The sequence below is a fragment of the Rhinopithecus roxellana genome, chromosome 5, assembly GCF_007565055.1.
Source record: "Rhinopithecus roxellana isolate Shanxi Qingling chromosome 5, ASM756505v1, whole genome shotgun sequence".
NCBI classification, from domain to species: domain Eukaryota; kingdom Metazoa; phylum Chordata; class Mammalia; order Primates; family Cercopithecidae; genus Rhinopithecus; species Rhinopithecus roxellana.
Window position 1 is genome coordinate 164,310,011 of NC_044553.1, and position 27,986 is coordinate 164,337,996.

General features: G+C 54.2%; 1 protein-coding gene, 1 long non-coding RNA gene and 1 gene segment (V, D, J or C); 1 reads left to right on the top strand and 2 right to left on the bottom strand.

The window, feature by feature from the left end:
* Nucleotides 1–932: 932 nt before the first annotated feature.
* LOC115897603 lies at nucleotides 933–2,555 on the bottom strand. Its single transcript, XM_030930859.1, has 3 exons — nucleotides 2,477–2,555; nucleotides 1,830–2,290; nucleotides 933–1,750 (listed from the first exon to the last, which is right to left on the bottom strand). Exons 1-3 carry the CDS (start codon nucleotides 2,553–2,555, stop codon nucleotides 1,667–1,669), a joined length of 624 nt encoding a protein of 207 aa, XP_030786719.1. The 3' UTR covers nucleotides 933–1,666.
* Nucleotides 2,556–3,862: 1,307 nt separating this feature from the next.
* LOC104673052 lies at nucleotides 3,863–11,274 on the bottom strand. The segment is given in 5 exon segments: nucleotides 3,863–4,321; nucleotides 4,411–4,734; nucleotides 4,820–5,140; nucleotides 5,338–5,646; nucleotides 11,163–11,274. Coding segments are annotated over 5 exon segments (1,383 nt in total).
* Nucleotides 11,275–15,722: 4,448 nt separating this feature from the next.
* LOC115897499 lies at nucleotides 15,723–27,985 on the top strand. Its single transcript, XR_004057294.1, has 3 exons — nucleotides 15,723–15,810; nucleotides 21,593–21,695; nucleotides 26,845–27,985. It is a non-coding gene; the product is annotated as an uncharacterized LOC115897499 (long non-coding RNA).
* Nucleotide 27,986: the final 1 nt, after the last annotated feature.

Below are 27,986 nucleotides of genomic sequence, written 5' to 3' on the forward strand. Positions count from 1 at the left end.
GGGGCCATCACTGTGAGAGGACTCTCCTGCATTGGGGCATTTTGCCAACTTGCCCTAAAAAGTGGTCTTAGCAATTCACGTGCCCTCAGTCAGGGCCAAGAAGCACCTCTACCCCCTTTATCCCCTCCTCCCTACTTTCACTTTTCTAATTGTTAAAATGGTTTCTTTGTATTATTGGCCACTGGGTGAACCTATTGCTCACCTTTCTTCTTGATTCCTGAGTGCTCTTTGTATATGAGGGAACCCTGCCCTTTGTCATGCCTATTATGTATTCTCTCCCATTTTTAGGATATTGTGGACACCCTTGTAAACAGGTCTCTCCAGTCAGGGAAGCTGCATGTTTGCCCTGAGGCAAGGTATGGGTCATGCCCACCTGTGACCCCGATGGTTCTGGGACCCTAGCCTGCTCCTGTGTCATCTCAGCTCTTCAGGAGGTCCAGGCTGGTGGGCGGCTGTGGGATGGGGAGTCAACTTTGTCTGTGCTCAGTGGGTGGTAGATCAGGGTGTGTGGCCAGTGGTCCTGGGGGCCGCCACCAGCCCCCACCTTGGTGACTGTGCAGCCACATTCTTGGGGCCTCCTGCGCTGACCACAGCATGGGCCCCTCTTCTGGTTTTGCCCACAAAGGGGTTGATGTTGCTTGTTGCTTTGACTTTATCTGAGAAGAGGCATGATTCTGGGCTGAGACCAGCAGACCAGGCATGACAGGGCTGAGCTGGGGAGTCTCTGGGGTGCTGAGGGGTGATTGATGGGAACCACTGCTTAGACACTTTGGTTCTCAGGACCCCAGAATGGCCCCTGCCCTTCCTTCCCCTCTGGCTCCTCCTCCACATCCTCAGGGGTCCTGCCTCCCACCAGCCACTCCAGGGCCACAGACACCTCCCAAAGAGCACTCTGGAGACGTGGGATTTGTGAAAAGGAACTTTACTAGGAAACCCAGAGGGAAGGAAATAGGACTGCTGAAGCCAGAGGCTGGACGAGGTCACAGGGATGAGGTCAGCAGCTGCTGTCCCTGCAGGAAACCCCTCCTCTGGCTGTGGGAGCCCCTCTACCCACTCCAGGGGCCCGAAGTCCCCAGCAGTCCTGTGGCCTGGCCTCAGAGAGCTTCCCTGTTCCTTCACGCTGCAGGGATGGGGGCTGCGGATGGATGGAGGGGTGGGTGAAGGGAAAGAGGGTGGGTGAGGCCTGGGGGACGGGATGCCAGGCACTTGGACCTCAGGGGTAGAAGGGTCAGACCAAGGCTGGGGAGTGAGGCCGTGGGCTGGCGTTGGGCTGGACGCAGACTCAGCTGTGTCCTGGGCTGGGTGCTGGGCCCTCCTTGGCTTTTGGTGATTGTACAGTCAGAATGGGAGTGACCCTGAGACCCAGGGGCCTGGGATGAGCTCAGAACGGCCAGCAGCCACCCCCTTCTCGATGACTCCGTTGAAGGGACAGACACTGTTTTGGGGTGGGGGCTGCGACTGGTGGTTCTGTCGGCACCTTTAACCTTGCAGGCTGAGCGGGCCCCTCTGGGCTCAGATTCACTGGCCATCAGCCCACAGTAGTGACCTTGCGCCCCCTTTTCTTGTCTGCTTCCCTTTTCCCACCCAGGGCAGGGCACAGCCCGAGGGAGGCTCAGGTGCCGGCAGAGAAGCAGCTAGGCCTGGTGGAGCGCGAGTGGCCCGTGGCCTAGGCGTGGGGCTGGAGGATGTTGGTGTAGTCAAGGGAGGTCTGGGGCCTCCCCTGCCGCGTGGCTGAGAGGAACCGCTGCACCTGAGGGGAGGGCGTGGGTCAGGGCGCTCTGCTGGCTCTGCCCAGCCCCCTGCCCTGGCCCCTGGAGGTGGGTGCCCACCATGAGGAGTGTGATGGCAGCACTGTAGCTCACACTGAGCAGGAAGAGTGTGGCGAAGATGCAGAGGCCAGTCCACGTCCACAGCGCCTCACTCTCGGCCTCCTCCACGCACACGTCCAGCTCTGGGAGATCTGGCCAGTCAGCCCTCCCAGCTCCACAGTGGCAGTGGTGGTCGGGGACAGAGCCCCTTGCTGCTCTCGGCAGCCCTTGCTGCTGTTCGGAGTGGCAGAGTACCCTATCAGGGGCCCTCTGGGACTGCGCAGAGCCGCCAGCCAACCCTGAGGGTGGGGACCCAGGTCCTGAGTCAGTCAACAGCCCAGGACCAGGCTGACCACTCCTGACCTCTCGTCTGTGGGCCCCCACTCTGGCCCCATTTTCCCTCTGTTCCTTATGGCTTTTCTGGTTACCTCTACTCCACCTTTCTCTAGACCCCACCCCCTCCCAAGAGAAGGACCCAGCACCTTGGTACAGGAGTGGCCCCTCACTCAGGGCACTTGGAAGGATGCGTGAGCTCTGCAGCCTGGCTCCCAAGACCTGGGACTCACTGCGTGGGTGCTCTGAGGGGCTGTCCTGGTGTGGACTATGAGCCCAGGCCTGTGGGAGTCCAGAGTGGCCTCCTGGCCCTACCCTGGCCCGGCCCCGCCTACCAGCCTGGTCCCTCTGGCTCCTCTTGCCCTGGGTCCCCTCCACTCCCTTCCCCAATGCCCTGAGTTGCCTGCTGGTCATGGGCCACCAGCAGGCGCAGGTCCAGCCTCGGCCCCTCACACCTCTTTCTGCTGCTCCCGGCCCGGAGCTGGGTGCAGGTGGGCCGGGATGTGAGAGTGAAGCTGAGTGCATGGCTGTGATGGTGTGGAGGGACTGTCTTCAGACATAGAGGGGCTGTGTGCTCACGGGGTGCCCAGCACCTGTGTTTGTGTGGATTTGGTGGGTGCTGTGCACTTGGTATGCATGACCACGGGGAGCGTTTGGATCGGGGGTGTCAGATGCACCCGTGGGTTTGAGGCCTGGGAGGGGCATGTAGCCTGCTCTGGGATTCTGGTGTGGGTGAGAGGGGGAGTGGGATGGAGCCCAGGTCCTGGGGTGCATCCATCCTGTGTTTGACAGGGTGACAGGGAGGGTTGGACTAGAGGATACCATGTGAGGCCTCTCCATTTCTGTCTGGGATCCAGCGGCCCAGGCATGACTTAGAGGAAGTGCTTGGGAGTAGCCTGGCTGGAGGCAGCATGGGAGGCGGAGTGTGGGCCACATGTGACCATGTGTGGGGTGCCTTTGGCATCCTGGTGGTGGTGCAGGGCGCTGTGGAGTCGCTATGGGGCCTGGTACATGCCCAACTGTGCCTTGAGTGGGCGTGACTGGGTGTGACTGGGTGTGTGAGGCTGGCCGTTCCCTGGGGGCCAACTCAGGATGGACCGAGGGGCAGGGGAGGGGCAGTAGGAGAGGGGGCCTGGGTGCTGACCTGGGCCTGGTGAGCCCACAGGGCAGGGTGGCGGAAGCTGTGGGGTGTGAGTGGGCTCGGCCTCACTGGCCCTGTGCTGGGGCCAGGGCTCTGCAAGGCGGGGCAGGGCACAGAGGCGAACTGCAGTGGCACAGACTCGGGGGAGGGCTGTCTGGGGTCCTGTGTGCCTGTGTGGGGGTTTCACTGAGGGCTGTTTTTCCACCTGGAGGGGCCTGTGTGCCCATCCACACCTAGGGGTTCAGGGGCTCCTGTCCAGGGGGGTAGAAGCCAAGTCCCCAAGAGAGAGGGCCGTGGGGGCTTGGCTCCCTTGCCCCCTTCCCTGAGGACCTTCCCTGGGTCTTTGGACTCCTTGGAGGGGGTGAACCCAGAGTAGGGGCAGAGAGGGCCCAGGGTATCTGTGATGAGTCCCTGCAGATACACTGTTTGACAAATACCCCTGACATGAAGACAGATGGATGAAATGGTGCCTCAGCCCTGCCCACCTCTTCCCACTGCCCCTCCTGGGGGGCCCATTCCTCTGTGCCAAGATGCCCCTGCCCACAGCCCTGCCCGCTGCCAAGAACGGGTGTACCCAGGGCTCTGAGCAGGCACGGTTTATTGGGGGTGGCTTCCTGAGGTGGTTGCAACAGTGGACAGAAGGTCTGGCCAGCCCTCCCCACTGCACAGCTGGATGGAGCCCTGAGAGGGAGGGAGGCAGGAGTGCATCATTTACCGGGATTTACAGACACCGCTTGCTGGACGATCCATGAGGGGCTCGCTGCCTCATGGACTGCACGGCAGATGAACTCGTCTTTCTGCTCCCATTCGGCCTTAGTCACCTCCAGGCGGCTGAAGACGAAGAAGCCGGAGCCCTTGGTCTTGCGGGGCTGCGTCAGGCTGTGCCGGGCGTCCGGGAGCTGCACCTCACTGTGCAGCCACTGCACCGATATGTCCTCAGGCATGAAGTTCTGGATCAGGCAGCCGAGGGTGCGCTTGTCCCGGCTCTCCAGCTTCTCTGGCGTTGCAAACACATAGACTTCCGGGGCAGCACGCAGGCCTGTGGCCAGACATGGGGTCAAGCCCAGGCTCCGCTCGCTCGCTCCCTCCCTCCCTCCTCTCCACAACCCTGGCCTGCCTGTGGCTCACCGCTGGTCTTGGTCGTGGACCGCACGAGGGCCCTGGGGAGGTGGGGGTGGGTCACCCTGCATTGGTAGGTCTCCCCCTCGATCCAGTCTTGGGTGCCCACCGGCAGGATGGACGTAACGGTTAACGTGCCATTGCGCTGCTTCTGCTCCCTTGCGGGGACCTGGGGCACAGGCTTCCCACTGGCCCGGGACCAGGTCAGGGTTACGGTCCCCTTGCTGGGTGCCAGGTCCACCACCAGACAGGTGATCGTGGGCGACTTGCTGATGAACAGGTCAAACGGGCTGGGCCGGCTTAGGTAGGCACTCACCCCTCTCGGGTTGGAATCTGTGGTACACCGGAGGACTGTGTGAGGCCCGCCCGCCACCTTCTCTGGCCTCTGTGGTGGCCACCAGGGAAGGTGGGAACGTACCTGCACACTTCTTGGTGCTGTCCTCAAAGGTGTCACCTTGATAGGTGACCTGGCAGGTGTAAGTGCGGTCCGACAGCCAGTGCTTCTGGTTGAGGGTGAGCTCACTTTGTGTGGAGGCCAGCTCACCCTCCTGCGTGGCAGGAGGGGTGGGCGAGTTCACTTCCATGACCTGCCCGTTCTCCAGCCAGGTGACATTGATGGCCCCTGGGGTGTACCCGGAGATGAGGCACAGGAGCTGGACGGTCGGGGGAAAGTGCCCGCCGCCATCGCAGGATGACTGTAAGATCTTCACGGTGGGCGGGGTGAAGTCCCTGGAGCAGACTGGGGGAGAGCTGATGGTCATGAGGGTTGTTGGCCTCCCTGAGCTCTGTGCGCCCTCCCTCTTGCCCCCACGTTCCTGGCCTGGGTACCCAAGCATGCTGGGTGTTCCCACCCACCCCCTCACCCCCTGCCCACTCTGCCAGCCCTCAGCCTGGCACTCCTGGGAACTGTGGTCTCTGAGCTTGGCCCTCTCTTACCGCCAAAGGTTTTGTTGACCTCTTTGTCTGCGGACGATGGAGTGTGCACCACATGGCAGGTGAACATCTCCTTGGCCCATGCACCCGAGACGGTCAGCAAGCTGATAGTGGCATAGTGACCGGAGGGCGTGAAGGTGGTGGCTGGTAAGGTCATAGTGCTTCTGTTGAGGGAGCCTGCGTCCCAGGTCACCATCACCGGCTCCGGGAAGTAGCCCGTGGCCAGGCAGCCCAGGGTCACGGAGGTGGCATTGGAGAGAATGTGTTTGCAGCAGGGGATCAAGGGGAAGACGAAGGGGCTCTGTATGGAGGCTGTGAAGACAGAACCTAGTCAGTGCCAGCCTCGGGCCAGGGCCCATCAGGCCTGGGGGTCTGGATGGAGGAGCTAGGGACCCCATGGCAGCCCAGGGATCCAGATGGCCAGGCTCATTCTGGGCCTTTATCCCCACAAGTCCCCAGCCCAGGGCACCTCCCAGGGCCGCCGTTCCCCCACCAGAAGCTGTTGCTCAGCCACTATCCTCAGGATGGGCTCAGGAAGGGGGTGCCTCCAGGATGACCCCAGCGTCCCCATCAAGGCGCTGCAGCATGGGCACTCAGAAGCAGAGGCACTGGGCCATGCCCCTAGGCTGAAACCCGGGGACCCCATGGGACGTGGAACACCAGAGCCCCCCCACTTCACACTCTCTCTGGGCTCATGGTGGATGGTCTGCTTGCCCTCCAACACCGACTCCCATCCCCCGAGGCTGTGGTCTCAGCTCCTCGGGCTCTCGAGTGCCGAGCCCCCATCTCCCCAACACAGCAGCCCCCCCCGACCTGCCAGACGCCCATGGTGCTCTGCCTACTCCTGACCTCTAGGGGAGGGCGGGAAGGCTTGCCTTGATGCCCCGGGCAGTCCCTCCCACAACAGAACCCTGGCCCAGACGTTGTGGTCTGCACAGCGTGGCCCTTCGCCCCGGCCCTGGAGCCCCAAGTCGCCAGCCCATCCTGCCCCTGGAGCCCAGTTTAGCTTGGTCTTGAAGTCTGCTCTAGGCACCCTGAAAATCACAGTATCCAGTCCCACTCTGCCCACCGGGACAGCCAAGTTCAGCTGAGACTGGCCCACCGCAGGAGTCACCCTCTGAAGTGCACTCTAGGCCAGCCTGGTTCAGCCTGGCCCAGGTCAGCCCAGGACCTCCCCTTGCAGGCAGCAAACTCTCATTTCAGTCCAGCCAGCTCAACCAGCTTGCTTCTGTCTCAGCTCCTCTTACTCAACCAGGTGAGAATGGTCAGTCCAGCTCAATTTAGCCCAGTCCAGTTTAGCTCAGCAAAGCTGGACTTAAAATAGCCACCTCACCCCAACTTCACACAGATGAATCCAGTCCAGATCAGCTTAGTCAGCTAAGTCTAGCCTAGCTAATTAAATCCAGTTATGACCAGCTCAACTAATCCCTACTCAGCTCAGCCCAGCCCAGCCGAACTCCGTTTAGCCCAGGCCAGGCCAGCCCAGCCCAGTCCAGCACAGCCCAGTTTAGTTGAGCTCAGCCTGGCCCAGCCCAGCTCATATTAGCCCATCTCAGCTGAACCCAGTTTGGCCCAGCCAAGCCCATCCCAACTCAGTTTAGCCTAGCTCAGCTCAGCCCAGCTTACCCAGTCCAGCCCAGCAGCCCAGTTCAGTCCAGTTTAGCCCAGCCCACCTAGGTTCAGCTCTGCTCAGTTCAGCCCAGCCAAGATCAGCTTATCCCAGCAGAACCCAGTTTAGATCACCCCAGCCCAATTCAGTTCAATAATCTAAGCCCAACTCAATCCAGCTTCTCCTGCCCTGTCCATCTCAGGTTACTCACCCAGCCTAGCCCTCCCCAGCTCAACCCAATTTAGCTCAACCCAGCTTAGTCAGCCCAACCAGCTAAGCTTGGCTCAGGTCTGTCCAGCTCAACCCAGCTCCATCCACCTCAGCCCAGTTGGCCTGGTCCAGCCAAACCCTGTTTAGGCCAGGCCAGCCCAGTCCATGTGAACTCAGCTGAACCCAGCTCAGGTCAGCCCAGTTAAGTTAACCTCAACCTGACCCAACCCAGCCCATATTAGCACATCTCAGCTGAACTCAGTTTAGCCCAGCCCAACCTAGGCCAGCTGAACCCAGGTTAGGTTAGCTTAGCCTAGCCTAGCCCAGCCCAGGTTGCCCCAGTCCAACCTAGCTCAGCCCGCTCAGGCTAGCCTAGTTCAGCACAGCCCAGCCCAGTTCAATTCTGGTCAGTTCAGCCCACCCCAGCCCAACTGAACCCAGTTTAGCACAGCTTGGCTTAGTTCAGTTCACCTTAGCCTGGCCCAGCCCATATGAGCCCAGCTGAACCCAGTTTAGCACAGCTCAGCTCACTTTAGTTCATCTTAGTCGGGCCCAGCCCATGTGAGCCCAGCTGAACCTTGGTTAGCCCAGCTCAGCCAGCCCAGCCCACTCAGGGCTAGCTTGGTTCAGTCCAGTTCCCTTTGGCACAGTTCAGTTCAGCCCAGCCCTAGCTCAGCTCATCCCAGCTAAACCCTGTTTAGCTCAACTCAGTTCAGCAGTCTAAGCCCAGCTCAGTCCAGCTTCTAACCATGTTCATCTCACAGGTCCCTCACCCAGCCTAGCCCTCCCCAGCTCAACCCAATTGAGCTCAACCCAGCTTAGCCCAACTAGCTAAGCTTGGCTTAGGACAGTCCAGTTCAGCCCAGGTCTTCCAGTCACAGCTCAAGCCAGGCCAGCTCAGCTCCATCTACCTCAGCCCAGTTGGCCCTGGCCCAGCCAAACCCAATTTAGGCCAGGCCAGCCCAGCCCATGTGAACTCTGTTGAGCCCAGCTCAGCTCATCCCAGTTCAGTTAACCTCAACCTGACCCAGCCCAGCCCATATGAGCACATCTCAGCTGAACCCAGTGTAGCCCAGCCCAGCCCAACCTAGGCCAGCTGAACCCAGGTTAGGTTAGCCCAGCCCAGCCCAGCTCGCCCCAGTTCAACCTAGCTCATCCCGCTTGGGCGAGCTTAGTTCAGCCCAGCTGAAACCAGTTTAGCACATCTCAGCTCAGTTCAGTTCACTTTTGCCTGGCCCAGCCCATATGAGCCCAGCTGAACCTAGGTTAGTCCAGCCCAGCCCACTCAGGGCTAGCCTATTTCAGCCCAGCCCCAATCAGCTCATCCCAGCAGAACCCAGTTTAGATCACCCTAGCCCAATTCAGTTCAATAATCTAAGCCCAGCTCACTCCAGCTTCTACCCCGTCCATTTCAGGTCACTCACTCAGCCTATCTCTCCCCAGCTCAACCCAATTTGGCTCAACCCAGCTTAGCCCAACCAGCTAAGCTTGGCTCAGGTCTGTCCAGCTCAGCCCAGGTCTTCCAGTCACAGCTTAGGCCCAGCCAGGCCAGCTCAACTCAGCTCCGCTCCATCCACCTCAGCCCAGTTGGCCTGGCCCAGCTAAACCCAGTTTAGACCAGGCCAGCCCAGCCCATGTGAACTCAATTGAGCCCAGCCCAGGTCAGCTAACCTCAATCTGACCCAGCCCAGCCCATATTAGCACATCTCAGGTGAACCCAGTTTAGCCCAGCCCAGCCCAACCTAGGCCAGCTGAACCCAGGTTAGGTTGGGTTAGGTTAGCCTAGCCCAGCCCAGCTCAGCTCAGCTCACCCCACCCCAGTCCAACCTAGCGCAGCCCGCTCAGGCTAGCCTAGTTCAGCCCAGCTCAGCCCATCCAGGTCTACTTCTGGTCAGTTCAGCCCAGCCCAGCTGAACCCAGTTTGGCGCAGCTCAGCTCAGTTCAGTTCACCTTAGCTTGGCCCAGCCCATATGAGCCTAGCTGAACCTAGGTTAGCCCAGCCCAGCCCACTCAGGGCTAGCCTGGTTCAGTCCAGTTCACTTTGGCTCAGTTCAGTTCAGCCCAGCTCAGATCAGCTCATCCCAGCTAAACCCAGTTTAGCTCACCCCACCTCGACTCACTTCAGCAATCTAAGCCCAGCTCAGTCCAGCTTCTAACCCTGTCCATCTCAGATCCCTCACTCAGCCCAGCCCTCCACAGGTCAACCCAATTTAGCTTAACTCAGCTTAGCCCAACCAGCTGAGCTTGGCTCAGGTCTGTCCAGCTCAGCCCAGCTCAGCTCAGCCCTTCCAATCACAGCTCAGGCCAGGCCAGGCCACCTTAGTCCAGTTCAGCTTGACTCAGCCCAGCTGAACCCAGTTTAGTCTAACCCAGCACAGTTCAGCTGAACCCAGTTGAGCCCAGCCCAGCTTAGTCCACTCAGGCGAGCCTAGTTTAGCCCAGTTCACTTTGGCACAGTTCAGCCCAGACCAGCTCATCCCAGCTAAACCCAGTTTAGCTCACCCCACCTCGACTCACTTCAGCAATCTAAGCCCAGCTCAGTCCAGCTTCTAACCCTGTCCATCTCAGATCCCTCACTCAGCCCAGCCCTCCACAGGTCAACCCAATTTAGCTTAACTCAGCTTAGCCCAACCAGCTGAGCTTGGCTCAGGTCTGTCCAGCTCAGCCCAGCTCAGCTCAGCCCTTCCAATCACAGCTCAGGCCAGGCCAGGCCACCTTAGTCCAGTTCAGCTTGACTCAGCCCAGCTGAACCCAGTTTAGTCTAACCCAGCACAGTTCAGCTGAACCCAGTTGAGCCCAGCCCAGCTTAGTCCACTCAGGCGAGCCTAGTTTAGCCCAGTTCACTTTGGCACAGTTCAGCCCAGACCAGCTCATCCCAGCTGAACTCACTTAGATCACCCCAGCCCAATTTAGTTCAATAATTTAAGCCCTGCTCACCCCAGCTTTTAACCCTGTCCATCATCAGGTCTCTCATCCAGCCTAGCCCTCCTCAGCTCAATCCAATTTAGCTCAGCCCAACTTAGCCTAACCAGCTAAGCTTGGCTCAGGTCTGTTCAGCTCAGCTCAGCTCAGCCCGGCTCAGTGCAGCCCTGCTGAGCCCAGGCCAGCTCAGGTAAGCTCAGCAGGTAATACCCTAGCTTGGTGTCATTCAGTCCAGATAGTCCACGAACACCCCTTTTATCCTAAGTAGAGAACTGTAGCTTGTCTCTACTCCTGTGTCGGCCCAGCTTATTTCAACCAAGTCCAGTCGAGTCCAGGTCAGCCTAATTTAGCTTAACCCAATCCTGGACCACTCAGTGCAGGCCACCTCAGCTCAGCCTGATTTTGCCCTGCCCCTAGATAAGTCCAGCTCAGTCCACCTTAGGGCTTAGAATAACCCAGCTCAAACCTGGCTCAACTGAGGGTAGATCATTTCACTCTACCCAGTCCACTCACTCAACTCAGCTAAACCCACCTGGCCCGGGCCAGCCCCGATTGCCCTGGCTCAGTACAGCTCAGCTTGGCCAGCCTATCCTCTAAAGGAACAGGGTAGCCTTCTCAGCCCACCCAGCTTGCCTCAGCTCAGTCTGTTCTGCCTGTCCATCTAGTCCACTCAGTCCATCCCCCTCAGACTTGCCCAGATCCGCCAGTCGCGCAGTGCAGCTCAGGACGGCTCCCTGCTGCCGTCTACCCACCCTCCCTCCTGGCTCTGGGTTGGCTGTCCCTGTCCTAGGGGTGGCAGTCTGCATCCAGCCTAGCCCTGCCCAGCGTGGGGCCTCTGACCTTTTTAGTCTTGGGTCCAGCTCTGTCCCAGCCCCTTGCCTTCTCCAGGTCGGCGTTAGGCTGTTTCTAGCTTTCCTGTGTCCCCACGCAGGGAAAGGATGCCTAGAGTCCATGCAGTAACCAAGAAGCTTGGTTGATGCCGTGAGGGTGGCCCAGGAGTTCCCTCCCTGTCAGGGGCCCAGGCAGCCTCTCCCTCACTGCTGCCTGGGCCAGCCCCTCGATTGGGGTTCCCTGTGGCCTGGGATACCTGAAGTGCCGGGTCCTCCATTTGGTGCCTGTGGCTGGTGTGGCCCATCTGGCTCCCTGTCGCGTTCCTGGATAGCTCCCAGATGATCGGTAACCATGGTGGTTATTTTTATGCCAGGCAATGGAGCCTGGGTAGGGGGAGCTCTGCCTCAGTGCTTTCAGCTAAAAATGGGGTGGGAACCCCCGGAGGCCCGGGCCGCCCTGGAAGTTCCCTTTTCTCTCTGTTCTTGGGAAGTCGATTGAGCAACAGCGGGGGCTCAGGTGAGGCTCCTTTACTACAGACACGCACCGAGTACTGGGGGAGGTTCTCTGCCCTCTCAGCCCCCACCCCGGGGCCCCTGCCCAGCTCCCAGGCTCTCACTCTTGATGCATGCCTGGGATTGGTGGTGCCGGTCAGCAAACTCGGGGTCCCGCTGCCTGGGAAAGGGAGAAGGTACTGGGCAATGCCACCTCTGCTTCCACAAAAGCCTTGTGAAGAAAGGATGGGGGCTCTTTTGTGCAGGAGAATGAGGCACACTAAGGTGAACTGGCCCTCAGGGGCTGCGTGTCCAAGGTGTGCATGCAAGGTTTCCTGATGGCCGCAGCCCTCGTCCCCATGACCCGCTTGGAGCTGGCACCCTGCACGGTGGCCTCACCTTGTACTCACTCTCAGGTCACCATCCTGCAGCCGGGGGTCCCCAGCTGGGCTGCTCCTCAAGGCGAGCACACACAGGCGGGGGCCTGGCCAGGGGCTGGCAGGGAGCTGCGCGGAGGTGGCTGGTGGCTCTGCAAGGTCCCTGCAGCTGCTGGAGGCTGGGGACGCCATGCCCCATCTATGCCGTGGGTGGGTGTGGGCACATGAAGGCTGGGCTCGGGCTCGGTGGCCTTCCTGGAGGCTCCCGTGGCATTTGTCCCTGGTTGCAGCCCTGAACGAGATGATTTCCTTCACACCGTTGGCCTGCCTGTCCCCTGGAGGCCAGCACACATGGAGTGGCCACCGGGGAGGGGAGGGGTGTATAGAACCTTTGGGGAGGGAGACACTGGAACCCTGCCCCCAGGACCCCGGGTTCCCAGGGCTGGTGGTCCTGTGGAGGGAGAGGGGCTGTCAGGCCTGGCACCCTCAGAGGGATGCTCAGCACGTGTGGAAGACCCCGGAAGGGCTGTTGGCTGCCAGAGCCCTGGAGGGCTGTGATGGGAGGCTCAGGGAATCCAGGCTGTCCAAGGCCCCCATGCCCTGCTTGTGGCCCTGGGGAAAGGTGTCATGTGGGAGGGTGAGGAGGAAACGCTAGTTCCCTGGAAGGACCCATGATTCTGAGAAACCACAGCAGGGGTGGCGAGCCTCCTGCCCCCTCCGGCCCTGGTGAGGCTGTGTGCACTGTGTGGGTGTGGCTGGGGCTCCACTTGCCCCCCCATCTACCTGCTCATTTTCCCCAGGCTGTGGGCATTTGGGGCAGGGGTCTCAGTGAGAGCCCCCTGGCCTGCTCTCTCCCAGTTCTATCCAATGCCCCAAGCTGTGCTAGGCTGCAGGGGCTGGGCAGAGTAGGCCCCCAGGAAGGAGGATGGCATCCCAGCTGGGGCTCCATCTCTGGCCCCTGCCAGCCTTAAGATCCCCAGGTCCTCTGTATCTCCCTCCTGGGGCCCACCAGGCCTGCTCAGCTCCGAGCCCCATGTCCGTTCTCACCCTGCTCTGCTTTTCCTTGGGGCGGTGGCCCTGCCATGGCCTTCAGAAATTGCCTTTGCCCCCACCCCTTCCTGTGTGAGGCGCCGGGCTGTTCCTCTCCTGCCCAGCATGTGCCCACCTAGGCCCAACAGGTACAGTGCCCCCAGCCCCTCCTGCCCTCTTCTGACCTTCATAACCAGCCAGTGGCCTGGGCCTTTGCCAAGGCCTTGGTCTGTGTCCAGCTGCCGCTCCTATGGCCCCACAGTGCTGCGCCTTTCCCTCAGTGACGGGGGCTAGACTCTGCACTAGAGTGGGCTGTGTCTCAGCTGTACACGTGTGTGTGTGTGTGTGTGCGCGCGCGCGTGCTGGGGTATGTGCAGGTATGCTTGTTGGGGCAGGGGGAGAGTCTGCCCTCCTGCCCAGGCCTGGAATGGCCCTACCAGGGTGGGTGGGGGCAGCGTGTGCGAGGACAGTGCAGCTTTGATGTCTGCGTGTGGCTGGTGGGGGCGGGAGGACATGGTGTGGCACGAGGAGTCTCGGGTTCCGCATCTCCATCCAGCTGCTCCCGGATGGCCGCACTCCTCAGGGTGCAGAGCAGCCCTGGGGGTCAGGAGGCTGTCGGGACGCTGGAGTTGAGCATTGGCAGGGATGGGGGTGGGCTGGACAGGCAGCTGTGGCCAGGGGGCTTTGAGCCAGGGCAGTGAACCACCCCTCAACTTTTTTAAGTTTTAAATGTCATATTTATTCAAGTGTAGTTTACATTCAGTATAATCCATCCTGTTACATGTGAGTTTCAACAAATGCAGAGTCATGCAACCACCACCGTAATCCAGACGAACAGTCGTAAGAAGATGAAGAATCTCTCCGAAAATTCCACCAGCCCCTTAGCAATCAGCGCCTCCCTGATCGCCAGGAATCCATTGATCTGTTTTCTGTCAGAAGCCTCTGACTTCATCATCCAAATGATCTATTATGGAAAATGTTATAAGCAGACAAAACACACAAAACCAAGTTTTAAAAAGTGAGATATTTAAAAAGTTTTCTTTAGCATACAAACAAAATGAAGGTACCTTCCCATTTTACTACAGACGTGCAGTAACTGCAGACGTTGTTTTTCTTGGTGCATAGAGATAAGGCAGAATTAACTTAGAATAAACATGTTCTAAAACTGACCTCTGGAAGAACTAGTCTTAGTTATTTCTTTGCAGAGTATGTGAACCAAGATTAGGGTTTGGTCTTTGGTGTCAGCACTGTGTCAAGGATCAGACAGAAAATACAAATGTGGGTCCCCTTTCTGAGGCGAGGCCCCACTGTCAGGGCATGTGTGGTGACCAGGGGCCAACACCAGCTGAGGCTAAGAGGCTGCTCTCAGAAGGGTGGGTTTGCAGGTGCCTTTTGGACCCTTTGTTCAGGACCAGGACGTGTGGCTGGGCAGCAGCCTTCAGATCCCCCTGCAGGCTGGTGCCCGGTGCCCACAGCCCTCTGTGGGGTTGTCAGGCCCCTGCACCCATGGTGGGGTGCTGGGCTCCAGAGTTCCCTGGGACCAGCTGACCTCTTGTCCTTGGTTTTGGCCCAAATGCAAGTCCCTGGTCTCCTCCAAGTAACTTCCTTTCCCCAGGGCTGTCCAGGCCCCACTGCCGCCTGCTCCTTCCCAGGGCCTCCTGCAAGTCCCGGTGCTGATACTTCTTTGTCCACCTAGTTTAAACTGTGGCCGCCGCCTCCAGCTCATTGTCTGCCTCCCAGCGAGGGAGCCGTGGTTGAGGATCTCATGAGTGTCTGCCCTTCTGAAGGGTACAGTGTGGAGTCTCGTCAGCCTCACTTAAATGCCTAAGCACCTCTTCAGAAACCAGAGAGTCATCGGGGTTTCTCCATCTTTTCTCTAACCGTGTTTTCTAAAGGTTTTTGTGGCAATTTCCTGGCAATTTGCAAGACAGCATTTTTTGGTTGCCAACTTCCGATCAGCTGTAAACTTGCCACGATCTCCCAGGTCATCTCGTCTATTGATGATGCTTATTACATTCTTCCTGATTTCCATGTGGTCAAATTCAATGATTATTTACCCGAGGCTTGTATTTTGGAGGCTAGAGAACTCTGTTACCAGCTACATCCGTGCTGTGGCTGCTGTAACAAAATATCACAAACATGGCTTAAAACAACAAAAATTAATTTCTTCAGAGTTCTGGAAGTCAGGAGTCTGAGATCAAGTGTTGGAGATCAAGGTGTTGGTGGCTGTCTGAGTGCTCCAGGGGAGGACCCTCCATCTCTTCCAGCTTCCTGTGGTGAAATGGTTTGGATGCATGAGCCTCTAAATTTCATGTTGAGATGTGATGCCCAGTGTTGGAGGTGGGGCCTGGTGGGAGGTGATTAGATCACAGGCTGGACCCCTCATGAATGGTTTAGCACCATCCCCCAGGTGGTGAGTGAGTTCTCCCTCAGTCAGTCCATGTGGCAGCTGGTTTAAAAGTCTGGGACATGCCACTTCTCTTGCTCCCTCTTGCCATGTGATGTGCCCGCTTCCCCTTCGCCTTCTGCCGTGATTGCAATCTCCCCGGGGCCTCGCCAGAAGCAGATGCCAGGGCCATGTTTCTGGAATGACCTGCAGAACTGTGAGCTAATTAAACCTCCCTTCCTTCCTTCTCTTTTCCCTTCCCCTGCCCTTCCCTTCTGCCCTGTGCTTCCCTTCTGCCCTGCACTTCTGCCCTCCCCTGCCCTGCTCCACCCTCCCCCACCCTTCCCTTCTTCTGGTCTTTTCAAGACAAGTTCTCACTATGCTGCCCAGGCTGGTCTCAAACTTCTGAGCCCAAGTGATCCTCCTGCTTTGGCCTCCCAAAATGCTGGGATTATAGGTATGAGCCACAGTGTCTGGTGCAAACCTCTTTTCTTTATAAAGTACCAGCCTCACGTGTTTTTTTTTTCTTCTAGTAACACAAACTAACACAGAAAATTGGAATTGAGGAGTGGAACATGGCTATAAAGATTCCTGAAAATGTGGAAGCAGCTTTGGAATTAGGTAACAGAGAGGTTAGAAGAATTTGGGGGACTCAAGACAGGAAAATGAGGGAAAGTTTGGAATTTCTTAGAGACTGATTAAATGGTTGTCACCAAAATGCTGATAGACATATGGACTGCAAAAGCCAGGCTGATGAAATCTCAGATGGAAATGAGGAAGTTATTGGGAACTGGGGTAAAGGTCACCCTTGTTAAATCCTAAGACACAACTTGGATGCATCGTGTTCATGCCCTAGGGATCTGTGGAAGTTTGACCTTAAGAGTAATGACTTGGGGCATCTGGTGGAAGACATTTCTAAGCAGACATTTCTAAGATGTGACCTGGTTGCTCCTAATAGTCTATAAAATAGGGAAGCAAAGAAATAACTTAAAGTTGGAACTTATATTTAAAAGGTGTAAATGAAAAAATGAAATGCTAATCCAAGGGCATTCCAAAGAAACCTGAAAAACCAGTTCAGGCCATGACAGGAAGGGGAGGAGTTGGAGGTACCTCACTGTAACCTCCCCCTTTTGGAGTTTAGGCTCAGCTGACCAGTATTAACACTAAAACAGGGAGCTTAAGACTGACAAAGCAGACTCTTTGTAGCAATAAGATATCAAATTCCAACCTGACTCTGGTATAGCATCACATGACAGTTGGCAGGCAAGGAAGGAAATTAAAGTATTTTATCCCAGAATATATTTCTCTGACACATTTTGGAATGGCCCTGCAAAGCTGTCTCTTGTAGAGGAAATTTATATTCTGTAGAGAATCTTCATCCCTTTCCAGGTCTCTTCCTGATTCAGGAGAGATTTATCTGAGTCTGGCACCTTTTAGGGTCTGATGAGAGTCATTTATCGTCTCTTCTTTCTGAAACCTGGAGGCTTCATCTACGTAAGAAGAACCTGGGCTTCCACAACCCCCTTTATCTTAAGCATTGCTTTTTGCTGACTTCAACTTTTTAGATAACAACTTTTTCAGCCAATTGCCAATCAGAAAATCTTCAAATCCACCTATGATTTGGAATTCCCCACTTTGAATTGTTCTGCCATTCCAAACCACACCAATGTATACTTTACATGTATTGATTGATGTCTTATGTCTCCCTAAAACATAAACCCAATCTGTAACCCAACCACCTTGCACACATGTTCTCAGGACCCTTTGAGGCTGTGCCATATTTCATGGCTTTCACATTTGGCTCAGAATAAATCTCTTCAAGTGTTTTATAGAATTTGTCTTTTTTCATCAAGAAAGGGAAGCAGAGCATAAAAAATTTGGAAAATTCACATCCTGGCCATGTGGTAGAAAAGAAAAAGGTATTTTCAGGAGAGAAATATAAGCAGGCTGTGGAGCAGCCACTTGGTAGAGAGATTAGCATAACTAAAAGGGAGCTAAGTGCTCATATCCAGAACAAAGGCAAAAAGGCCTTGAAGGGCATTTCAGAAATTTCTGAGGTGGTCTTTCCCATCACAGGCCCAGAGGCCAAGGAGGAAAGAATGGTTTTGTGGGCCATGCTCATGGCCACCACTGCCCTGTGCAGCCGTGGGACACTGCTCTCCACATCCTGGCTGCTCTGGCTCCAGCCTTGGTTCAAAGGGCCCCAAGTATAGCTTAGGCTGCTGCTTTGGAGAGTGCAAGCCACTATAAGCCTTGGTGACTTCCACCTAGTGTTAAGCCTGTAGGCCCCCAGAATGCAAGAGTGAAAGAGGCTTGGCATCTTCCCTCTAGATTTCAGAAATGTATGAGAAAGCCTAGGTGCCCAGACAGAAGCCTACCAACAGCGTGGAGCCCTCACAGAGAACCTCTACTAGAGCAATGCCAAAGGGAAATGTGGAGTTGAACCCCCATATAATGTCCTGACCAGGGCACTGCCTAGTGGAGCTGTGTGAAGGGGGCCACTGTCCTCAGACCCCAGAATGGTAGATCCACTGGCAGCTTGCACCCTGAATCTGGAAAAGCCACAGGCACTCAACTTTATCCTGTGAGAGAAGTCACAGGGGTGGAGTTGTCCAAGGTCTTGGGAGCCCACCACCTGCACTAGTGTGCCCTGGATATGGGCCATGAAGTCAAAGGAGATTACCTTGGAGCTTTAAGAGTTAATGACTGCCCTGCTGAATTTCTGACCTGTTTGGGGCATGTAGATCCTTTCTTTTTGCCAACTTCTCCCTTTTGGAATGGGCATGTTTACCCCAGTGTCTACACTCTCATTGTATTTTTGGAGTCAATAATTTGTCTTTGATTTCATAGGCTGATAGGTGGAAGGGACTCATCCTCAGATGAGTCTTGGGACTTGGGAAATTTGGGTTGTTTCTGGAATCAGGTAAGACTTTGGGGGACTGTTGAGAAGGCATGATTGTATTTTGCAATGTGAGAAGGATATGAGATTTGGGGGTCCAGGGGTTGAAGGATATGATTTATATATTTGTCCCCTCCAAATCTCATGTTGAAATATGATTCCCAGTGTTGGAGGTGGGGCCCGGTAAGTAATTAGATCATGAGGGCAGATCCCTCATGAATGATTTAACGTCATCCCCTTGGTGATGAGTGAGTTCTCCCCCAGTTAGTTCACACACAATCTAGTTGTTTAAGTCAGAGGCCCCCCTCAGCCTCTTGCTCCCATTCTTGCCATGTGACATACCTGCTCTCCCTTCACCTTTTGTGATGATTGTAAGTTTCCTGAGGCCCTCACCAGAAGCAGATGCTGGTGTCAGGCTTCCTATGCAGCCTGCAGAACTGTGAGCCGATTCAACCTCTTTCCTCTATAAGTTACCCAGCCTCATGTTTTTCTTTACAGTAACGCAAATGACAAACACAGGTGGCTCCTGACACCCCTCCTCTTCTCTCTTGTCATCGTATGGCTTACCTCCATGTGTATCTATGTCCTCTCCTCTCATGAGGACACCAGTCTTTGGACTTGGGACCCATCTAAAATTTAGTATATCATCTCAAGTCCTTAACCTAATTGGTGAAGACCCTATTTCCAAATAAGGTCACATTCTGAGGTTCCAGGTGGGCATATATTTGGCCAGGGAGATGCTATCAGCCCACCACATCAGCCTAGGCAGGTACATTTGCATATAGCTTAGGGTTGACCTTTCTCATGGAAGTATCACATCGCCCTCTGGACTCCAGTTTCTCATGCTTTAGAATGCTTCACCTTGTCCAGCAGGATGAGTCTCTTTTCATTTTTTAGCATTTTTCTCTCTCTCCTTTGGATTGGGTTAAAAAGAATTGATATATTCTATTGATGCATCTTTAAGTTCTCAGTTACGTCTATGTCTTCTCCCATCTGTTATTAAACTTGAGTAATGTTTTTCTCTTTCTTTTCTTTTTTAATAAAATAGAGATGGGGTTTCACCATGTCACCCAAGCTGGTCTCAAACTCCTGAGATTAAGTTATCTTTCCTTCTTGGCCTCCCAAAGTGCTAGGATTACAGGCATGAGCCACTGTGCCTGGACAAATGGTGTTTTTCATTTCAGAATCATACTTTTAGTTCTAGAATTTTCATTGGGTTCTTGTAAATATTTTCAGTTTTTTAGAGATATCTAATCATTCATTATAACCATATTTTCCTTTAAGTCTTTGAACATATTTCACATAACTTCTTTTTTTTTTTTTTTTTTTTTTTTTTTTTTTTTTTTTTTTTGAGACGGAGTCTTGCTCTGCCACCCAGGCTGGAGTGCAGTGGCTGGATCTCAGGTCACTGCAAGCTCCGCCTCCCGGGTTTACGCCATTCTCCTGCCTCAGCCTCCCGAGTAGCTGGGACTACAGGCGCCCGCCTCGTCGCCCAGCTAGTTTTTTGTATTTTTAAGTAGAGACAGGGTTTCACCATATTAGCCAGGATGGCCTCGATCTCCTGACCTCGTGATCCGCCCGTCTCGGCCTCCCAAAGTGCTGGGATTACAGGCTTGAGCCACCGCGCCCGGCCACATAACTTCTTTAAAGTCCTTGTCTGATAACTGAGTCTGCATCTAGGTCATCTTGGCATTGATCTCCATTGACCCCTTTTTCTTTTGACTATGGATCACCTTTTCATATTTCTTTGCATACATGGTAATTTTGGTTGTGTTCCTTATGTTGTTGATAACATGTGGTACAGATTATGGGCTTTGCATTCTTCCTTAGCAGAGCATCGATTGTTTTTTTCAATGTTACGAAGCAGTTAGCTTGAGTTGACTTGAACTCCAAAGTCTGTCTGCCCAGCAATTGGCAGTAGCTGGAATCTGAGTTCTCTCAACCTTACAGGTGTTGCTTTCTGCTGGGCCCTTTGGAGTTTTCCCTACCCGTGCACACCTAAGGGATCAGCCTAGAGGTTTCAGTGGAGTTTACCTGCAGATTGTGGGGTTTCCCTTAGGTGACCTTCTCCTTTATGGACATCTTCTCTTCATTTCCAGCTGCTCTGAAAATGCAGCCCTGCATCCCACTCCTCAGCAGGAGGGCTGCAGTTTCCTGCTTGAACTCTACCTGCACCTGTTAAATGCGCTGGGGTGTGACTTCAGACAAATATTTCAAGGAATAATCCCTACTAGTGTTTGCCTACCTTTGGTCATGTTCCAGTGCCTGCAATTGGTGTGTATGTGTTGTGTGTGCTTACAGTTTTTCCAGTGTTTATAATTGCCATCTGCCAAAGGACTGGTCTGATATTAGCTGCTCCAGCATTACTGGAATCAGTACGACTTTCTCTCATGTGGTTTTTCATTTTCATTTCCCTGTTGACTAGTGTGGTTCAACATCTTTTCAAACGTTTAGTGGCTATTTGGATATCTTCTGTAAAACATCTGTTCACTTCTCTTTCCTATTCCTCTGTTGAATTGATTTTTTTCTCGTTGGTTTACAGGGATCTTCTCTATATTATGGATCTGTTTCTGTCAGTCAGTTATATATGTTTATAGGAAACATTGAGAAAAACTGAAATGTACCAAAAGATTACTAGGTACCTTCAATGGAAAGCAAGGCATCGTCTTGTACACTCTTCCAGGTTATTTCATTCTATGGAGCTCTGCATCTTTCATTTTCTTTGAACTATTTTACAACTCTATACGCCAGGAGTCCCCAACAACTGGGTCATGCACTGGAACCGGTTCATGGCCTGTTAGGAACTGGGCCACATAGCAGGAGGAGAGGGGTGAGTGAGCATTACTGCCTGAGCTCCACCTCCTGTCAGATCAGTGGCAGCATTAGATTCTCATAGCAGCGAACACTATTGCAAACTGCAGATTCATGCGGTCTACGTTGCACACTCCTTATGAGACCCTAATGGCTAATGACGTGAGGTGGAAGAGCTTTGTCCCCAAGCCATCCCCCGATCCTGGTCTGGAAAAATTGTCATCCATGGAACTGGTTCCTGGTGCCAAAAAGTTGGGGACCACTGCTCTAAGCTGTAGATAATTGATAGCGATGCAAAAACTCTTTGAATTGGTAGAAATTCAAGTTCTCATCTTTGAAAGGACACTGGATTCCTCCTCACCTCCCAAGGAAAAGGCCAGTTTTGCATCTATGAACTCCTTATAGCATTCCTGAATCAATTATGTAAGCGTAGTACTTTGAATTCCACTTTGAACTGGTTGTAACACCTTAATTAATGAGATAAAGAACATCTCTGGAATGTGTCATCATATGTTTATGTGAGTCATGATCCTCATATTTTTTAAAAATGATCTTTTATCTCATTGAGATTTCTTCTCCCACATGGCCCCACCCAGCCTCAGTATCCAGGAAGCTTAGTTTTCTGTGGCCCCGGAGGGCAGGAGACCAGGTGTTGACGAGCAGATCTGAGGTTGTCGCAACTTTTCCCCACAGCTCTGCTTCCAGGAGTGCCCTGGGAATGCCTCCCAGCCCCACACCTGTCCTGTCGGCCCAGGCGAGCTCCATGCCATGTGGCATCTCTGCTGGTGGCCACCTGGTGAGTATGTGTTGAATAGAGAAATGTGCAGCCCCTCCACAGAGCTTCCAGGGCGTCTGTGCTCTCCAAACCTGTCTGGGCTCAAAGGACCTTCTCAGGGTGTGATGTGTTGGTGGCTGAGTTGAGCCCCTGTCCCTGCGGGTAGGACTCAGGCAAGGACAATGTTCTGGACTCAAGGAGGTGGTGTGGGGCGAGTGAAAGCAACAGGAGCTTTGGGGTCAGGAATGCGGGTTCCAGCCTGGCATTGTCCCCATGAGCAGGGGCTGCAGCCTCACCAAGGCCTCAGTTTCTATAGTAGTAAGAGAATGTCGGAGACCGCAGCACGCATTTGAAAAGTGTCCAGGGATGGCAGGGGTCTGGGTGTGGACCAGCTCTCCTGAATACTGAGGGCGTGACCTTGACCATTGTGAAAGCAAAATAAAATCTCAGGAACCCAAACTCACCATGCCAAAAAGAAAAGTTGAGCTGGGAAGCTGAGTCATGGAAAAAGAAAAAAAAGAAAAAAACCCAAAAGTCACGCCTTTCCTTTTGTTTCTTTGTTTCTTTTTTTTTTTATTTAAGTTCTAGGGCACATGTGCACAACGTGCAGGTTTGTTGCATATGTATACATGTGCCGTGTTGGTGTGCTGCACCCATCAACTCATCATTTACATTAGATATATCTCCTAACGCTATCCTTTGCCCCTCCTCCCCATAACAGGCCCCAGTGTGTGATGTTCCCCTTCCTGTGATCTCATTGTTCAGTTCCCACCTGAGTGAGAACACGTGGTGTTTGGTTTTCTGTTCTTGCGATAGTTTGCTGAGAATGATGGTTTCCAGCTGCACCCATGTCCCTACAAAGGACACGAACTCATCCATTTTTATGGCTGCATAGTATTCCATGGTGTATATGTGCCACATTTTCTTAATCCAGTCTGTCACTGATGGATATTTGGGTTGATTCTAAGTCTTTGCTATTGTGAATAGTGCCACAATGAACATACGTGTGCATGTGTCTTTATAGCAGCATGATTTATAATCCTTTGGGTATATCCCCAGTAATGGGATGGCTGGGTCAAATGGTATATCTAGTTTTAGATCCTTGAAGAATCGCCACACTGTTTTCCAAACTACCCCCAGAGGATACTATAAACACCTCTACGCAAATAAACTAGAAAACCTAGAAGAAATGGATAAATTCCTGGACACTTACACTCTCCCAAGACTAAACCAGGAAGAAGTTGAATCCCCGAATAGACCAGTAGCAGGCTCTGAAATTGAAGCAATAATTAATAGCCTACCAACCAAAAAAAGTCCAGGACCAGACGGATTCACAGCCAAATTCTGCCAGAGGTACAAGGAGGAGCTGGTACCATTCCTTCTGAAACTATTCCAATCAATAGAAAAAGAGGGAATCCTCCCTAACTCATTTTATGAGGCCAACATCATCCTGACACCAAAGCCTGGCAGAGACAGAACAAAAAAAGAGAATTTTAGACCAATATCCTTTTGTTTCTAAACTGACAGCAGCAGCAGATAGGCCAGGTCTTCCCGGGTGGCCTCCTTCACCCTGACAATATAAATTAACAGCCCGGTCTTCATGACGTGGGACAAAAGGAGACAAGACATCGTCCTTCCCGCCCCTGAGACGAATGCATATTTGACGTTGTCTTCTACTCTGTTTATTTTCTTATCAAGTGGAGATTTACTGAGCACAAGGCGAATGAGTAATTGCTTCCTCCAACCCTCTTTTTCATGCAACGTGGGGGTCAGTGACCTCCAATCAAAGCCTCAAAGAATGTGACCCTCCCCTCAAAGAGTGTGACCATCTTAAAGATGTTCATAGAAGAACATCTTTAAGAATAAAATGGATTCCATTCAAAAAGTAGTAGTGATAAAGTTGGTGTGATCATCTCATATACTTTTTAAAAGGCAATTTGAAACTCTAGGAGTAATAAAAATTCATAAAAGAAAGTCATGGCCCATATATGCAATGTCCTAAACTACAACTACAACTTAACTTTGAGCTCTGAATAGGATTTAAGAAATGAAAGTCTATTTGACTGTACAGAGTGAAGCAGTATCTGTTGAGTGGCAGAGGCTCCCTCACATAGTGTATTTTTTCTCCCTCACATAGTGATTTTTTCTCTTTCATCTTTCCCCTTCTCCAGCTTTCTTTCAATATTGAAGCAGGACGCAGTGTGACTCCACCTGGGGTCAGGTGTGGGGTGATCCCTGACTGTGGTGGTCCAGGTTTCCTAGGAGAAGGGCAGACATGGGTGCTGAGGGGAAGAGGCTGGTGCAGTCGCAGGACGGGAGAGAGCATGTCCGTTGTGCTGAGCGGGCTGAGAGGGATCCACAGAGAAGACGGTGTGACTCAGCAGCCAGCACTGAGGATGGGAACGTGGGTGAAGGGCCTGGCACATGGAGCAGCTCAAGATGTGAGGCTGTGACCTGCCTGGGGAGCCCGTGCCTGAGTGCGCTGGGTGGTTGCTGGGGTTGCAAGCACGCATGTGCCTGTGCGAGGCCTGTGTGAGTACATGTTTGTGTTTTGTGGCTCCCAGGCATTGTCACGTGGCCCCCACGCGTGGAGTGCCATGCCAGACTGGGCGTTCTGTCTCCTCGAGGCCCGGCCCTGCCATGTTAGCAGGGATCTTGGCCATGGGAGTGGTGAGCACAGGCGTGGCTGTGCCAGGCCTCGCTGGCTGGGCTGGTGGGGACCCCACACCCCTTGCTGGGTGTGGGTAGCAGAGGGGCCGAGGTGCCCTCTGGGAGGTAGTTGGGCAGGGGCGGGGTCGGGAGCGTGTTGGAAGACGGGTGTTCAGCTAGGCTCCTTCCCTGTGCAGGGGCTCAGCTGAAACCTGGGCTCTCACTCCCCTCACCCGTGCCTCCCCAGCGTCCTCCCTCTGCCCCTCTCTTCAGCCTGCCTAGGGCCTTGCTCTGGGACCTCTGCTGAGAGGACAGGAGGGGCTTCAGCAGCACCCTGTGCTGGGCGGACACTGAGGTCACAGCCTCGCTCTGTGTCCCCTCACAAGGCCACGTGGTGGCAGGTCCTTCCTCCAGTCTAACCAGAGTCCTGCTTGCTGCTCTGCAAGCCCACTTGGGTCCCATGGGGCAGGGGCACCTGGCAGGGTGGGCTTTGTGGACTCAAGGGCCACCGATTCCTCCAGGTCAACATGCTCAGATAGTTCCATTCTCCCCCTTCCCTCGGCCACAGGGACCTCTGTATCCTGGGCTGACCACAAATGTCAACACAAGAGTCACACCAGGAATGTCACACCATGTCACACCACAGCACACTATGTCACACCAGAAATGTCACATCCCCTTACACCACATCACATTACGTCACACCATATCAAACTACATCATACTCCATCACACCAGGGATGTCGCACCACAGCACATTGTCACACTGCAACATACCACGTCGAATTATGTCACACCCCATCACACCAGGGGTGTTATGCCACATCACATATGTCACACCACATCACACCAAGGAAGCACACTCATCACATTGTCACACCATGTCACAACACATCATACCCCATCACACCAGGGATGTCACACCCCGTCACACCATGTGACACTGCATCACATTATGTCACACCACATCATACCCCATCACACCAGAGATGTCACACCCCATCACATCACATCATATTGCACCATGTCATGTGTCACACCCCATCACACCCCATCACATTCCATCACATTATGTCACACCACATCACACCAGGAGTGTGCACTCCATCACTCTCCATCACATCACACTGCATCACATTATGTCACACCACATCATACCACATCATACCTCGTCACATCAGGAATGTCACACCCCATCACATCACATGTTACACCACATCACACCCCATCACATCACATGTTACACCACATCACACCCCATCACATCATGTCACACCACATCCCATGTCACACCACATCACACTATGTCACCCCTAGTTACACTTCATCACACCACATTATACCAGGGATGTCACACCCAGTCACAGCACATCACATCATGTCACACCTTACCACATCACACCATGTCATACCCCATCACACCACATCACACCAGGGATGTCACACTCTGTCACACCACATCACACCATGTCATACCCCATCATACCAGGAATGTCATACCCCATCCCACCACATCACACCATGTCCAGTCATGTCACATCACATCACACCAGGGACATTGCACCACATCACACCACATCACAAAACACCTCAGATGTCACACACTGTCATACCACATCATCGCACATCAGACCATGTCCTGTCACATCACACCACATTACACTCTGTCACACTAGGGACATCACACCACGTCACACCATGTCGTGTTACAGCACGGATGGCTGGAGGGTGGGCAGGGGCCACCCACAGCGCAGCCTTGCTGGAGAGTTGAGGGAGGGTCCTGGGGCTGGGCGTGGTGTTCCTGCAGGAGGGTTGTTTCAGGAGGGCCGGCCCTCTGGAGGATGCTCGGTCCCAGGTGGAAAGGGGGAGGTGGGGCCCTGGGTGCCTCAGGGAGGGGCCCAATTTCCCCAGGGAACCTGGTCCAGGTGCGAGGCCCTGCAGGGGGCAGGAGCTGCAGGGCGCATCTGCTTCTTCCCAACTCAGCCTGCTCAGGGCACGGAATGACACAGTGCCCAGCACTGCCCTGGATTTCCTTTCCTTAGCCTGGCCAGGCCGTCTATCATCAGACAGTGGACTGGAGCCCACCCCACCAGAGCACCCGGAGGCCCTGAGGGCCGCTTGAAGGGCAGAGGGTGGAGACCTGTCCAGCAGGGTCCCTGCAGGCTGGCTCGTTCTCTGGGCAAAGCTCTCCTGCATCTCTGGGATGCCATCCATGGGCTTTGGATAGAGCCAGTGATGCAGCAGCTGCCCGCCGTGCACCCCAGGTGCTGTCTCCCTCGTCCCCGGTGGGGCTGCAGCAGTGTGTCCTGAGAGTTAAAGGGCTGGGCTTCAGCACCCAGTTGAGGTCAGGCCCCCTGGAGCCCACCCTCCAGCAGTGAGCCCTCCCAAGGCACCGCAGGGCCTAGAGTCTGGGGATTTCACCCCAAATCTGTGTTTGGTGCAGCTCCTGCTGCTTGATGCCACACCAACGAATCCAACCGCTCCCCTTTTCCTGAGTGAGATGGTCTCTCTCCTGCCACAGGAAACTCCGATGGCACTTCCCAGCCCAGCCATGGCAGCCACCTCAGTAACAAGACCATCTCCTTGACTGAGTTCCAGCCAGGCTCCTTGGAGCCTCTCCACTCGGCCTCAACTTTGGCTTGTAAAGACTTGAGCAGACACTAACAGTGTCTAACAGCTTCTGGCCGCACCCCTAGGCCGACCCCTGCCCCGTCAACACCTGCCTGAGAAAGCTCCGTGCACCAGAACTGACTGACTGCTCCAACCCCGACCTCCCTTTCTCAGGGCATCTGCTGAAAGGCCTGCGACCACACGTCCTTCTGTCCGTTCCCGAGGTCTGTGCATTTCCTGTGACCCAGGAGGGCCTTTCTCGGGACCTGAGAGCCACTCCCTGAAGTGTCCCCATTGGGAAGATGGGGCCAGTGTCTCCAGGCTCTGGGAGGACAGAATCCTGACCTCAACAGTGGCCAGCGTGGACACAGCAGGCCCCATCCCAGCGACGCTGACCAGTGCTGGGCAACTTTTCCCTTCCCCGACGACTGAGCCCCGAGCACCCTCCCTGCTCCCTGTACCATCTCCCTTTACAAGGCTGTCGCCTCTGCACAGACGAAGGTGTGTTCAGGTCTTGCTGGACTCTTTCTTCTGTTGCAATAGTTATTTCTGTTGAAAATCTGTCCTTGCTATGTGACCTAGTGCCCAGCTTTATCTTTGAAAATGTCTGTCTCCACCTCTGCCTCTCCGGCCTGGTCCTCGTTTCTGGCACCCAACATGTCTCTTACGGGCTGAATTTTGCCCCAGAATGAATCACACACCAGGTTTCACCCAGACCTGATTAAGGTGATATTTTGATGAGATTTTAGGCTGAGAATTGATGCGGAAAGGGCTAAGACTTGGGGGATGCTGAGATAGGATCAATGTATTTTGCATGTGAGAAGAACATGAATTTTGGGGGGCCAGAGTATGGACTGTTATGAGTTACGTTGTGACCCTGACAAATTCATATATTGAAGTCTTAATCCCTGCCTCACAATGTGACTGTTTGGAGATGGGGTCTTTACAGAGCTCATTACGTTCCTATGAGATCACTAATCTAATCTGATGTGTGTTCTTCTAAGAAGAGAAGCTTAGGACGCGGGCACACAGAGGGATGGCCATGTGAGGACC